The following is a 15,885-nucleotide window of genomic DNA, read 5'->3' as shown; positions in this document are numbered from 1 at the left end:
CTGGAGCGCGACAACGGGGTGCTCAAGCGCGGCGTGGCGGTGCTGCACCGGCGGCAGGAGGAGGCGGAGCGCGCGACGGAGACGAAGAAGAAGGTGGCGGAGCTGGTGGCGGCCAACTACGCGCTCGGCGTCCAGGCAAGCGGCGCCGACAGCTGCCGCTTCCAGGTTTTCCGCGGCCCCGACGTGTTCTGACGGCCGACGGCTCGACGAGATCGCTCATCGCTCGCTGATCTTCTTGTCATCGTCTATCTAGGGCTTAGGGCTAGTGATTGTGATTAGCAGCACGTTGCTGGCTAATCAGACCGATGTAATGCAAACCCTAACACCAAAGGCTTTGTTCACTTTGAAATTCAAAGTTTTCCGATGTAATGTAACCCTAACACCAAATGGGCTTTACTGTTCACTTTCGATTTATACCAAATTCAAAGTTTGTATTCAGGATCTTGAGTTGTGGCAGTAAAAGCAAGGATTTGATGGGTTGTTTGAGAGTCAGTTCAGACTTCGCACAGTTCTTCTAGCATCTAGTATCAGAGTGCTCGCCCTTGCAGATGTATCATCGCTAGATGTAACAGAGGTTCGTTCTGTATTTTTCCATGCAAGAAAGAAGTAAAAGGCAACCATGCGCATTGATATCGAAACCCACAGTATAGCAGCTCAAGCTGGTAAGAGGTAGGAGTTTTAAGCCGTAGTTCCCGTGCTATACATGACAGCGCTCATGTGTTACTCTAGACTGTATTTTACAGACTGTACGAGGATCGTGTATTGTCACCACGCGTATACTCTGTACAAGAACTCAGCAAGCTGCCGCATGAATTTTCATGTCACAAACTACTCTACTTCAAGTTACAGCCTCACGGGATCGCTTTAGCGTCTAATTTCTAAGCTCTCGCCCGCCAGCATTCAGGATCCCTCCCTAGTTCAAAGCACCCGAACTCCGAATTCCGCAAAACCTGGAATAACACGAAGATGAGGCACTTGTAAGCAACAAAGATAAGAGTCCCAAACAGAAAGAATCAAAGTTGCTACCTTTGATCATGCTACAGGGAGGGAGACTCGGAATCAACGAGTCGCGTCTCCAAGACAAAAATTATGTACTGATGATTCAATTGTGGTGATGGCATGAAGCAGATTAACAATCAGTCTGAATCTGATTCCTGCGCCAAACAAGAAGAAATGTTGGTAGCCTTACTATTAATGAGCAAGCATACCAGGCATGCAAATAACTAGCAAATGAGAAACATCATTCAATAGAGAATGCAAATAAAACTAGACGCTAAATTGGATGCACTATCCACCGATCAATCATTGAAAATGAATTTCAGTAAAAGTTCTAAAGTTTATTCGAATACACAATGCTTTCCTTTTCATCCTGCCAACTTTTCTATTGATCATAAGCATATGCAAATCCTTTGGTCACAGCAAGGGATCAGAAGACACGTCACAAGTTCAATTGAAACAATACTCTCTGTCCCAAAATATAAAGTGTAAATGCATTTCAATATTCAAATCTTGTGATCTTTGACCAAAAACTAGCCCCACACAATATAAAGTCCGTGCCAAAATAATATCATTGGAATAAGATTTCAAAGTACTTCCCTATGGTTATGATCTTGTTGCCACAAACATTGTAGTATAAGATAAATCATAAGTCAAAAGGATAGTTTTGGAGAAGTGCCAAGTCAGGGGACAGAGGGAATATCTAACTGTTGTGGCAACAGGTGTGATGCTAAGATTCAAAAGGTGGAGGTTTGGTGTCACTTTTGAACTGATAAGTTCAGTTTCATCGTGCCTTCAATCATATTTATGCTGGAGGATTAATCTCCTTCTATAGTAGTGATCTTAAGAACGTTCTTAGTAGATGTCACAGATATTAATACAAGGGAAACACTATACAGGCAGGATTACTGAAGGTGTATAGTTTGAACTACATACCATACAAACAGTGCATCACTTGATTCTTACATTAACCTGCAGAGGATCAATGAAAGTAAGCAGGCAAACAAAAATCCATAAATGAATCAGCACACTGAAATTGATGCCTATGATGTCAGTGACGGGAGTAACTCACGGAGCACATTTGACTTTTGCGGAAGACGATTCCCAGCCTGTTTTGATTTTTGCTCCTTCATTTGCCATATTTTCTGGGGCTTTTGACTTCTAACCGAATGTTTGCTAGGTTCTCCCACCAAAGAGGTCCTCTTCTGTATCTTCTCATGATATATAGCTGGTGGTGCAAGTTTCAATGGAGGTACAGTTTCTATATGGAAGGACTTCTGTTCTTTCTGAAGATTACTCAGTATTTCATACTGCAAAAAGAAATAATGAGAAGAAACACAATAGAAGGCTATAACTAGGTACAGTTTCACTTGTCAGAAAAGCGTCCAGTTCTAAGTTGAGAGATTTATGATAAACCTAAAAAAAGTGAGATCATCTGACATAGTTATACCCGTGACATATTTTGAAGCCCGCGAGATCTCTCAGCATGATCAATTTCATGAGTCTGATGGACGCCATGCGACGCTTCAAGTTCAGCCCCAGAATACTTCACTAGCCCATTATCAAACATAGGCGATTTGTTTCGGCCTTGCGTATTACTAGTTGAGAGACAGACAGGGCATCCATCTTTAGATTCCCGATTGGATGACCTGCTCTGCTCAGACTCACACTGAAGATGTGTTGCATGCCCACAACTGAACAACCGTATGGCTGAAATAGCACCTTCTTTAGAAAGTGAGCAGTTGCATATGCAACATGCAAAAGTCTGTGGAGCAAATCCATGACAAACTCCTCTCTTTAATAAGCTCAAGGTATAAAACGAGTCATCCTCAATTACTGACTTAGCTGTTTCCTGCAGACAGGTGCATAATGTATCAGAGCAGAGATCTATGCCTTCTTTTCTATCTAAGATAAATTATGGAAGATTAACAGAAACTAAAAGCAGTGATGTGTTGCATTAGGCCTTCAAGTTGTTTGGTATTTCACATGTAATAAGAAATATGGTAGGTAGAGAATTAAACACTTAAGGAACAACATTAGATTTACTTGGCAAAACAAAACAAAAATGGGTTCAAAATGTTCCCTCAAAAAAATTGCTTCAACATGTCAGGGTGGGAACATTAATCAGATCATGAGCAGATATACTACCTGTGTCTTTAAATATATACGACGTTTAGGACAAGCTAACCAGTTCAAAAATGAACTAATAGCTTGTCCTAAACATCACATATTCAAGGACAGGGAGTATTCTAATTTAAGACATCATGAGGTAGTAGCACTAAGAAATGACAAAATTCATCAAAGCCAGTTACTAACAAAGTAAGAAGCATACATTTAGGATGAGAATAGAAGTAAACACAACCAGCTTAGTGCAATTTTTTCAAACCTTGCTCTACTGCAATGAGTGTGTAATCATGCCATTCAAAAATTACCAATGATCTTGTACAATGTTCCAAAAAACATTAAATGGAGCAAGTAATTGCAGCCTACAAGTAAAAGACAAATGAGAGTCATACCAGTATTCTTTTTTCATAAAGATACATAGATAACATTCTGTGTATCACAAATTTGAAATCACCAAACTCTTGACTCCCATTATCAGATAAGAGTTTCGCCATTATTGCTGGTAGGGGTATATACCCAGCCATCACCTCTATTATTTCTCCAACAAATTGTGAAAATATTTTCCGCAGAACATTTAGGCACCTTTGTTTGGCTGAAATCCTCATTTGTTGTGATGGTCTTTTTCCCTTCAGATGTTCAATTGGTACTTCCATCCCCTTGGACCTGGCACTTTTTTCATTTACATCCTGGCTTCCATACAATCTTTTCAGTGGCTCTGAGAAGCTGAATCAATAACACAACAATGTTGGAAGCAATAAATGGTATCTATGTGTACACAAGATAATATGACTTCAGCAAACTACGAGCATAACAAAGTGAGAACTGTTTGGAAAAACTTCCCCAAATTATCACACAGCAATAGGTTCATATTGCCTTCCCAAATGTGCTATTGAATCTACTCCCGCTGTTCCAAATAATAGGTCGTTTTGACTTTTCTAAGTACTTAGTTTTTGTCATGCACCTAGATATAGTGTATGTCTAGATGCATAGCAAAATCTATGAATTTAGAAAAGCCAAAACGACCTACAATTTGAAACGGAGGGAGTAATAGATAATTTGCTGAAAAATATTTTTGTCATTTCTTGACTTCTTAATCACAAGTTTCAACCATAAAAAAGGATTAACCATAGATACTATGTGCGAGCACTCTGCTCATAAATACTGTCAGTCTGTCATTTTAAGGAACAGGGATAATGATGTTTTCTAACTACGACCATAAGCAACAAGACTAACTGTGACTAACCAGATGGGAACAATATATTTCATCGCACAAAATACTTTTTTAACACCATAATGATAACTTAAGAGACAAGCATTTATGTATTAGCACAACTTACGAGTCAAGCAGTTGGAACCAAAGGGACTGAGATTCCTCTGGGTCCAAGCGTTGTGAATTTCTTTGGCACAACCCAATGGAGGCACGTAAAGCATCAAGCACCGGATGAGCCTAAAACAAACATGTTGAAAATGTTACTATCCATACAGCAGAGGTTACAAACCTAGAGAATTCAAATGGGTATGAGAAATAGACCTCACTCATTTCTAGAACAATGTCTGGTTGCTTAGTCTCAGAGATACTTTTTGATGCAACACCAGAGAAAGTATTTTCCACAGAAGAGATAAATAAGCTGATTTTCTCATCAAGTCCAGCCAGGATAAGTGCAAGGGCACTCCCAACATCACCAACCCTCTCTTGCAAAAATGCAGCAGCATCTGTAACTCCGTAATCTAGGCAAAGATGCAAGCACCGCTCTAATCTGTAACTGTCAAAAGTCTCCAGAAACTTCAGAACCGATCTTCGCTCATACTGACACAACAGCTGTGAAAGAAGATGTCTTGGATTAACAAAGAGGGGGAAGATCATTAGAAATATGCTGTGATCAATTTTATTTTCCTATTTGTATATTGTCAGGAAAAAAACAATTTTGCAACAGTTACAACAACGCTTGTAGATAACATGTAATTTTACACTATTTGCAAAGAGATATTGCTTTGTGATACCTTACTATTTCTGACGATTCACTATTTAAGCTGCCTGATTTTCTTATAACATTCAACGTATAGTACATTAGCTAGCACTTAAATGTACAGTGATTGTCAAATGCTCCATACCATCTGAAAGGTATCAAAGTTCAATTATCTATCACCACACTTACCTCCAGATATAGTTCAACTAACTCGTCGTCAACGGAAACAGGATTGTGGTCTAACTTGGAGGGATTTGATAACCTCTTCTGATAATCTTCAAGATCACTGGAAGAGTAATGAAGTTCAACAGTTTGATTGCTTCTTAGACTAAGCCCACTGAAGTCAAGTTTTCCTGACAAGTGTACTTCAATAGCAGTTTTCAAGAAAAGAAAGAGGCTGTGTGGATCAGACCGAAGCTCTGCTAATATTTGCTGGATATTATCACAGAAATGATCAATGACTAAGACAAATGCACATTCCCTGAGAAAGTTGAAAGACAAACATGAAGATTATCAGCATCCAGGCGTAAGAGATAATGATTCAGTTGAAAGATAAACATAAGACGAAGAACAAAAGAAAAGATAATGATTTACCTGCTCAGCTTGACCAACTCAGGAAAACGAGATATTACAGTGGTACGAAATGACAAAGCTTCATCATCAGCCAATTCAAATAACCTTTTATCAATGAAGATAAAAGCATGGAAAGGTTCATCTCTATCCTTCATGTAACTATCTAAAGCAGATAAATTCTGATTCCTGGTTGTAAATATCAAACCACAGGCCTACACAGTAACAAGAATGTTACTACATAAATTCCAGCTGGTATTTTCGAGCAGAAGTGCTACATAAATTTCACAGGAGTGAATCTAACGGAACAGTGGTAGCAAACCTGATGAAAATGAGCATCTGAACAGAGGTTCAAGACAAAATCAGAATTCCAGTCATTTTGGGGAAGTGCATTGAAGAGTTGAAGCACTTCCTTTTCTTTCTGAGTCCTTGCTCTTGTATCATCATAAGACGAAGTGAGATAAGTGAGAATGTGCATAACAACTCTTTTAGATGCAATAGCCCTTTTGTGGGAAACAAAAAAGGACACGAACTCGATTAAATAGCCAAATTCCTTCTCTGAAGGCCAAAATTCTGAGTCATCTGTACCCATAACAACAGACCGAATCACCTCATTTTCCAAACCAACAATGTCAATGATGTCATCCAATACATTTTGTACCATATTATTTTGACTCCCTGGGTTTTCAGCGATAATGCCATCTTCATCCTCTGAGACAGATGCATTGACAGTACTAGAAGGTTCATCTCCAGGCTCAAAACTATCCTGTGCAAAAGCACATTTGAGAACTTCCAAGGTAGCTTCAGTATCCATCCAAAGAAGATAGCATATGTTTGGGCACTTTCCACAAGAAGCATTGAAACCCTTAAATACTTCAGAAGTGAGTGACTTAGACTCTTCAAGCAGAAATTGCAGCAGTTCTTCCCTCACTGAATGAAGGCGGGATCGGGGAATTATCCCATGCCCTGAAAAAGAAATCATGTCAGAACATCTCTATTTACAATGTAAGAGCATTGCTGTGTAGCAACTTAATATGTATTCCTGGTATAAGAGTGTCACCGTATATCAACATAATATAATAATATGCACTGTTTCTGGTTATACAAAAGAACCTGCGATAGTTATAGACTGACAAAGCATCAATCTTATGGTAGATTCGATGTCTCCAATTTAACGAAATCAAGTATGCTCCCAATTAAATTTTTTCTAACAAAGCCATACCACATGGAAAACAAGATTTGTGGTCCAACTACATACTAAACTGCCATTGATTTAATGGAAAATGGTAAACAGTAAGTTGTATGCCACAAATGGCGAAGGCACTAACCTGGGGGAAATGCTCGGCCCTGAAAGCAATATTTCAGATAAACAAGCATCCTGTATCTGTTTCACACAAAGCGTTAGAGGGTAAATCTATGTGATGATAGTATGATACTAAAACCTAGCAAAAATATATTAAGTTTATGTATAGCACTAGGAATATCTAAGAAAAATTAAGTCTAGCCACATAACAATGCGGTACTTGCTTGTTATATTGACTACGATTAGGAATTTTACATAGTATCAGAGGATCCTCCATACATGCAGATCAAGAATGAGGGGAAAAATCAAGACTCATTTTGGTCTTATTTTCAAATAAAAATGATAGACAAGTAAGGAAATGATGGTGTTTGGTAAGAATTAAAGTTTGTTTAATAGAAATTTACCAGAACACATACTTTTATCAGGAAGTTCATAATAATAAAATCATAACTAATTCACAACCCATAACTTATGGACAACATGTCGTATCATCTTATATGTGGGGATGGTGTTTGCTAAATCAGATGATTCAGTTTAGTTTGCTTGCCAGAAGAAATATTTTATCAGGAACTTTAAAAGACTGAAACCATGATCTAGTTATATATAAACAGCTTATGAAACAAAATAATTTGCAATATTATCTTATACTTGAGACAGGTGTTTGGCTTCTCTAGAAAAGTTTCATAGAACTGTATGAGCCAAAATAGGGCATACCCAGTAGAAGCAGCATCTTTTCTGTTTCTATTCTGAACGACTGATAGAAGTTCCTCTAGAGGTGTACGGAAATCACTCAGACCTTGGTTAAACAAATAAATTAGTGCACCATATAGCCCATGTTCACGACACAGTCTGACCACCTGCACACAACGCAAGCATATCAAAATGCGTTGGCAACCTTGAACAATACAGTTGTTCAAGCTACAAAAATGTGACCGAAAGAAATTCAATAACAAAATGTTACGTTCTCGGTCAATCTAGGCAACATAACATAACTGACAAGACAATACAGAAATATTTCTTACACTAGTTATAGGATCAAATATTGCTTATACCTGATTAAAATCCAATGAAGAAATATCCATGTGAAGAATGCATTGTTCAACTCGCTGCAACCATCCTTTGCCACTATAATGCTCCACTAGTGCTTGCATAATCTGCAAATAAAATATATCATATTCATCAATTCATGTATAGATTGGTGTGCTAACACTAGTAGACTCATGCTGCTCACCTCAGGGGGCAGAGAACCAAGCATATCCTTCAATATATAGGGCTCTAGTACCTCCAGAAACATGCCTGTTATCATGTCATTCAAAGTATTCAAGTTAGCAAATAGCAACAGTTTAACAACATATACAATGATACATGTACATGTAACATCCCATAATCGAGCATGACATGCACAATCCGTATCTAAAATAGATTCCACAACCAGACATATAAAAGCCTATGGAGTTTCAACGCACAAGCCTTATTACAAAGATAAAAAAAAAGGACAACTAATGGGCCAGGAAAACATAAGAGCACAGGTCGAGCTATCGCAAAGCTTCTGTTGATGGTTAAAAACTCAAAAAAAATGGATTCAACAGAATTGGACAGCTTAGATCAGAAGCATGAAATATCTTTGCATGGTTCTCTATTTTTATTGACAAAATTCAAGGAAAAGATGTACTAAAGAATAATCTAGTAGGATCAAACCAATGAAGAATGGGGGCTTGTATCAACCCAAATAAAGTTCACAATTAAACCAAAAAAAGGCTGCTGTTTCTTATTAAAAAATATAAGCCTACCTCCACTTTGTGCCGCAACAAACTTAGAGAAGACTGTGTCGAAAAGGATGTCGTCACGTCCAATATGCACACAATACTCGACTGCAACCCCTCCTACACGAGCATATTGTTCCTCTCTTTGTGTTAGCAGAGACCTATCAGCCTCTATAAGAACATCTGAGTCTCCCCCTTTTCCAGTATGATTTGACAATGCAATTGAAATATATTCGAAGACATAACTTATATATGATAGAAGCAACTCTACTAAGTATGGCATTATGGCCTCTCTAATAGAATCAACTGTTCTCGGGAGATCAACAACACCCTGTGTCTGACCATCATAAAGTCTCATTGCCATGTCCAGTGCACCCATCCAATCACCAGCTCTCTTTAGTGCTTCAATTCGTTCTTTCCATGGGAGAAGTCGTGAAACTGTGAGAAAGGTTGGCCCAAGAATGTACACTGTAGCACCTCTTACTGCTACTGAACTATTAAAATGCTTCTCTGGGTTACCAAACCTGTTAGAAAAATGTGCATGGTGCAATATGGTGTCATCAAACAGAAGGCCATCCGGAACAAAGGTAGTTCTACGAAGCTCACTGCCATCTTTAGAGAACAAACAGAGCTGTCCTCTCAAATTAAGGACAACTAACATCTGAAGAGAAAAATGAGTGATTTAATTTGGTAAACAAATAGAGAACAGATATTAAATGAACTACAGCAATGAAACCTATTGCATACCTGGTCATCTAACCAGGCAACACCAATAGCTGCACTATCAAGCTTCCATTCCTTGTGTTTAACTATCTTTGATTTAACAAATTTTGCCACTTGCACTTGGCGGTCCCATGCAAGTGCAAGCCAAGATAGCCGTTCTTCATCTATAGTATCATCACGTTTAGTCCATGAAAATTCAAAAGATGAGATAAAGAAAGCACCAATCAGAGCTCACGAAAGAGGCCTAGTTTTTACCTAATGATGATGAATCATTCAAGGATGATGTATACTTCCATGCAGCATACGCGATGGAGCCTTCTCGTGCTCCATCTGGTCTAGAGAACGTTTCAATATGGTCAACATGGTCAATATTGGTACGGAGCCTAACCTAACAGGCAAACAGTAGAACATTATGCTCAGTCCAAGAATTCATAACATATTTGATTCAGTCCAAGAATTCATAACATATTTGATTGCTACCAAAATGAAAGAAAATGTTTCCAGAATATAACTGGTTCATACCACAAGAGCATGCTGGTACATAATAAACATGACCACAACACCATCCTCCACTGTGGAGGAGCTTTCATTGAAAAACTTCCATCCAGAATCTACTCCAACTACACCTCCAACAACACCACCCATCATGCTGCCAAGACCACCACCACCGGAGGAAGTTGTTTGGTTCCCTTGGGAAGATGAGTTGCTAAAACCAAAGGATTCATCCACTAGAAGAGGACAGGCTGAGAGCACAATTCCAGTATTTCCATCAAAAAGGCGCTGGCAAATTGTAGCTAGCTTTTGTCAGACCACATGCTCGACACAAAAGCTAGTGAGATAATACATGCAACATAGAGGGGAAAATGGTGTTTCTCCATACCTGGGTTCCCTTGACAGTCAAACGATTAATTACTGGGATAATGGAAAATGTGTGCAACAGAACTACCCCTTTTGAATCCCCAGTGATGGCCTTAGATTGGCGGATAAAACAAACATGCACTACTGGTGCTGTATGCTCACCATATATGACTTTTGCTGCTGTAGCTTTTTGTACATCCCAAATTGTCATATGACCATCACCATATCCTACTAGCAGAAGATCCCCTTGCTGGTTAAAGCACATGGCAGTCACTGGTGATTGAGTCTTCTCACCTTGGTTCCAAAAGAACAGCATCTGGATTTTAAAAAAACAAAAATGGTTAGAGCCTCAAATATTTTGCATATTGGTTCCTTGGATTTATATGTGCAGCTATTGGCCCAATTATGAAATAGCAGTTGAAGTATTGCAAGCTAATATCTCATGACTCAAAACATGAAAGGAGCAATATGTGTAGTGCTCTAATCAAGTGAACGTGTTATTTCAGAAAAAAAAATGATAGCATTTCAATCGCTAGAAAGAAAGAGAGAACAATAATCGATCTTCCAATGACTCACAAAAGTATGGCATGAATTATCAAACCTTTGATGTTAAAAAAGGTACATCAAACAAGGGAGTTTCCTAATCATCTTACTCACAAGAATTTGCTGCATTTTCTACTCCAGATCTAGAATCTGATGTACTTCTTCAAAATCTTCCTAAATTCTATAAATGTACTAGATTTTGGTGTAGCAACAGACACCACATTTTTTTGCCAGCAAAATAAATTCAGGTTCAGCTACATTTCAAGTGCTATTCTGATCACAAGAGCTCATTTATAGAATGATGATGCACAAATACAACATAGAGTATTTATAGAAACATAAATCTACCATACTTCTCAGTTCCTTCATGTTTTCTCATTAAGACAAGAAAGCTAAAATTCCTGATAAATTAACATGAACTGATGTAGTGATGTCTAGTGCCCGATGTTTTGAAAAGAGTTGTCTCAAAGTTTATTACAAATACCACATAATAATACATCATCTTGAAGTCAAAATATGCAACTATACCATAGTATTAGCTATTAGTCAAACATGCCTTATTCGCACCAGCACAGTGACTAACCTTTGCGTCTGTATCATCAGCTTGATGAATGGAGTATTTGCTTGGAATGACAATGACAGCACCTTTAGACGTGCCCATCGCTATATAGCTCCTATGAACTGCCAGCACCTGGGGAGAGCCATGGTCCGGCCTAAATGACGGGGAGGACATGGCACGAGTTACTGGGTTGTCCATCTCGATTTGCATGTAACCAATAGCTGGTGGGCCCTTTCCGATCCCCTCTAATTGCATGGGTTGCGCAGCTGCTCCTTCCTCCCAGTGTTGACCAAACGAGGCCTGCCTCTTCTCAAGCTCCTCTGCTAACTCCAACGGTTTCATTGACACTTTCTGCTTCTTCTCTGCATTCTTCTCAGCCTTCCTGCTGACCTCCAGCTGCTCCATTCTCTCCTTGATCACATTATCAATTAAACTCTCAGATTCCACTTGGTCTTCGATGATGCTGTTGGATCTGTCAGCCTCCCGATCATCATCAAAACTTTCCTCAGAAACGGACCCAATTGGATCCATACTCTGAGCTGATTGCACATAATTATCATCTCCAGTTTGGTCATATGCATTTTCCTCATAGACAACTGCAGTTTGGTTCTCAACTTGATCGGTTTCCACCATGCTGCCATTTTCAGCTGTTTGCTCATGCCCACTGAAATCATCAGCGACTACAGAATCAAGGGTACTCGCCTCCACCAGCTTCATAGACTCAGAACTCTCTTCAGTTTCCACTTCCACATGTTTCCCCTCTTCAAATTCTTCAGTCCCACTCCCACTGGCAGTTTGCTCTGTCGGTTCAGGAACCACTTCCGAGTTCCCCTTTTCTTCTACCTCTGCTTCCAAGCTTCCAGTGGAAGGGAGCTCCTCGGAGGCCTCGGAGCCACTGCCCTCCTCCAGGAGCTTCTCGACGGGTGCCGAGACTGATCGGCGGGACTTGATTGCAGCCGCGTGCGGGGTAAGGACCGCGCGGGATGCCGCGGCAGCGGCGGCTAGCGCGGCGCCGGGCTTGGGGCTGGGACGGACGCCGCGGAAGAGCGAGGGAAGCGGCTTCGAGTAGGAAGACGAGGCGCCGTTGCCGGAGAAGGTTCTCGCGACGAGGGAGGAGAGGGTCTCCGACGGCGCGGCGGATGTGGATCTCCTCGGGGACGGCGACGCGGGCGGGGAACGCAGCGGCGAGGGTTCGGCGGGCGGCGCCGGGGCTTGGACGCGGGGTAGGGCTCGGCTGCTGGTGCTGGGGACGGGGGCGGACTCCTCGGAGTCGGAGTCCGACGAGGAGAGGAGGAGCAGGAGGTCGTCGACGGCGCGGCGGTGGTCAGCGTCGGCGTCGGAGGTCGTGGAGGAGGTTGGAGAGGAGGGGAGGAACGCGTCGAGGTCGAGCTCCTGACGCGGCGGCGGGTGCTGCGACGCCATCGCCGGCGACGACGGCATGGGGGCAGGCGCCTTCGCGTCGAAGGTTTTTTCTGTGCTGAAATTTTGCGAACTTCGGGTAAAAGGTGCCAGTTAGTTTGCTGACTGTGTAGCGAGGAACTGGGCCGAGGCCCATTCTGTTTGTGTTTGTCAGTGTTACGAATGGGTCCGCAATTTGTATCAGCGGTGTCCCTTAAAAAAAAACAGTGGCCTGCACTGGGTTTGGGCTGGTTCTAACAAATCTTCTGCATGTCGAGCATAGTTGGGCCACGCCACGTGATGCTCTCAGCCCAATCTCTCTAGCACAAGGGTCTCAGAACCCTGGCTGAGATCACATCGGATCGGATAGATTCCTTTCTTTCCCCTTCGTCCCTTCCTTCCTTGGCGGCGGCGTCGTTGTCTTGTTCATGGCAGCGGGCGGCGGGTTGGTGGCGGCGGCCGGAGCAGCTTGGGGTGCGACGACGATGAGGAGCACTGCCCTGGCTTGGAACCTTTCTTCTTCGACGAGGCGGAGGCGGTGGCTGATCATGAGAGGCGGATGCAGAAAGAGTAGCAAGAGGCGCAGAAGGAGGAGCAAAGGGTTCGGGCTGCGAACGCCCACGAGTTCGCCCTTGCTAAGATCTTAGACTACGACCCTAAGCAGGGTGGCCGATATTACAACCGATACCACTTCGAGGACTTCAGCAAATTCGACCTCGACGAGGAGTGTGAGTCGATTGATCTATCGATTAAGCTCACCTTCCATCATATTTATTGTACTGCTCGCGGTCTAGCTTATTTGCCAGCAGTGAAACTTTAGTTCATACAATTATCCTGCTGGATTGATTGAAAATTTTGTAATCGATCAAATTATTCAATTCTGCACACGGCGTTCTTTTTAGAAAAACCGCACTTTGTGGTTGTGTTGCTGAACTTTAGTTTCAAATTGTAAGCATGAATCTAATTTCTTAGTTTTACCTTTTCCACACCACAGCACCCCTTGGTCCGATGAGATACACCGATAAAGTCTATGATAGGTACTTGAAGTTTGCTGCAGTGAACATCTTCACTATCGGTGAAGGTATCATCATTGGATGTTGATTTCCCCATCAACGTGTATGGCACTGTCATTGCCAGAGACAACATTGATTGCAAGTGTATTTATCTCAAGTGTATTTATCTCTTCCGTCGCGAAAAAGATCACTGTTAGCTCATCACCTCTAAGGTAAGTAGGATTGGGCACTCCATTCTTGCCTTCAGAGAAAAATCCAATATTTATAATTTCCTGAAGTAAATTTCTATTTTTCAACAGTGTACTGTTATCTTTAGTGGTTGTCAATAAACATCTGCAGTCCCTTTGGTGCTAGGAATCTTCTGGTTTTAAAAGTTATGTTGCTGAAAGGTTGAATTTTACGTTACTTTGATCAATCATCAGAATTTCAAATAACCATGTTATAGCACTAATAAAAGCACACGTTCAAAATGATGTGTATTCGTGTTCTGTGTTTGTTTGTAGTGTTTCTTTTAGACAAAATGGGCATTCTGCAGGTGCATGGTAGTTTCTAGCAGATGCATTTTATGTAAAACCATTTTGATACGTTGCTTGTTTATTAATTTCACATGCACGTCTGGCTTAATGATCTTCGTGATACTACCATTTTGAGACCTATATTGATATCATTTTCAATCATACACATGGCTGAAGTTTCATGTACACACAAATCACTAGACTATTAACAGTGTCATCTATGGTAACAACTGACAAGCCATCTACACATAACTGAAGTTTCATGTGCCTTGTTTTACATCGTACACTACGGGAAAGTTAAAAATTGCTGAGTGTATTTTTTTTGCCAAGCATTTTTTTTTCGAGCACTCGGCAACTTTGCCGAGTGCCAAGCCAAAAATACTCGGCAAAGAAAAAACACTCGGCAAATCGGGGCTTTGCCGAGTGTCAAAAAAAACACTCGGCAAACCACCCTCTTTGCCGAGTGTCAAAAAAACACTCGGCAAAGAGGGGGTTTGCCGAGTGTCAAAAAAGACACTCGGCAAAGATGGGGATTTGCCGAGTGTTTTTTTTGACACTCGGCAAAAAAATAATTTGTTTTTCTCTTTTCACCATGAAATTTTTTCTACTCCCCACATACAACATGTGGTACTCCATGTTAAAATTTGGTATATTTTTGGATTTATTTGCTATATTTCTTTAATTAATTGTATTTCAAGGAAATTTTTGGTATAAGTCAAATTTGAACTGCAAGTGATTCAAATTATGGAACAAAATGAGTAGAAAAATGATATTCATGTTATTTGGCCCAATTTGAGACCTGACCCGGTGAAATAAAAAGAAATTTTGAACATCTTGTTCAGGAAACACGACCATGAACATGTGGCAGTAGTATTTTTAAATTGTAAAAAAACAAGCAAAGTCTGAAAATCATGAGATTTGTCATGATGTGATGATATAATACGTGGAGGCTGTGGAAAAAAATTGAGAAGGTTTTGCATATTTCATCATGTACAATGATTACAAACCGAAGCATCTCAGAAGAAGAATACTAACTTTGAGAGGATTCGATAAGATTTAGAGTCGAAGTGACGGTCAAGTTTGGTTTGACTACCAAACTTTTTGTATAGTCAATAGAGAACATATATTGGTTCGTGTGAAAATTTGGTATTTTTTTGAAAATGTTGGATATTTTTTATTTTTTTTCAAAAAGACTTTGCCGAGTGTCCTACGTTGGACACTCGGCAAAGAAATCCTTTACCGAGTGTCCACATAGGACACTCGGCGACCAGCTGGCCCCCCCTCAAAAAACACCCGGCCGCAACCCCACCCCCCGGCTCCCTCATCTTCACGCCGCCCACCCCCTTTTTGTCCTAACGAATGTGTTGGTGAAGGGGTTCATTCATGCGAATTGATTCTAAGATCATGTCAGCACTTCTACGGTCGTGGAAGAATGGTTTTTGGTCACCTAAAACTGATAATAATGAAGTGGGGCTATCGGGAAGCACACAGAAAAGCATCATGAGAAAATTGTTAGCAGCAAAATTCGTGACAACTTGCAAAGATCATCTGAA

The 15,885-nt window shown here is 40.7% G+C and overlaps 1 protein-coding gene across 1 annotated transcript; it reads right to left on the bottom strand.

The window, feature by feature from the left end:
• Window positions 1-603: 603 nt before the first annotated feature.
• Window positions 604-12,890, bottom strand: LOC101764624. Its single transcript, XM_004951988.2, has 21 exons — window positions 11,431-12,890; window positions 10,327-10,620; window positions 9,969-10,226; window positions 9,702-9,834; window positions 9,471-9,610; window positions 8,751-9,384; window positions 8,192-8,256; window positions 8,013-8,114; window positions 7,675-7,817; window positions 6,986-7,041; window positions 5,980-6,623; window positions 5,682-5,872; window positions 5,277-5,568; window positions 4,652-4,939; window positions 4,458-4,567; window positions 3,513-3,843; window positions 2,447-2,848; window positions 2,069-2,306; window positions 1,933-1,968; window positions 1,027-1,154; window positions 604-950 (listed from the first exon to the last, which is right to left on the bottom strand). Exons 1-19 carry the CDS (start codon window positions 12,844-12,846, stop codon window positions 1,964-1,966), a joined length of 5,742 nt encoding a protein of 1,913 aa, XP_004952045.1. The 5' UTR covers window positions 12,847-12,890; the 3' UTR covers window positions 604-950; window positions 1,027-1,154; window positions 1,933-1,963.
• Window positions 12,891-15,885: the final 2,995 nt, after the last annotated feature.

This window comes from Setaria italica, chromosome I (assembly GCF_000263155.2).
Source record: "Setaria italica strain Yugu1 chromosome I, Setaria_italica_v2.0, whole genome shotgun sequence".
NCBI lineage: Eukaryota > Viridiplantae > Streptophyta > Magnoliopsida > Poales > Poaceae > Setaria > Setaria italica.
This window is presented reverse-complemented; position numbering and strand designations above follow the sequence as displayed.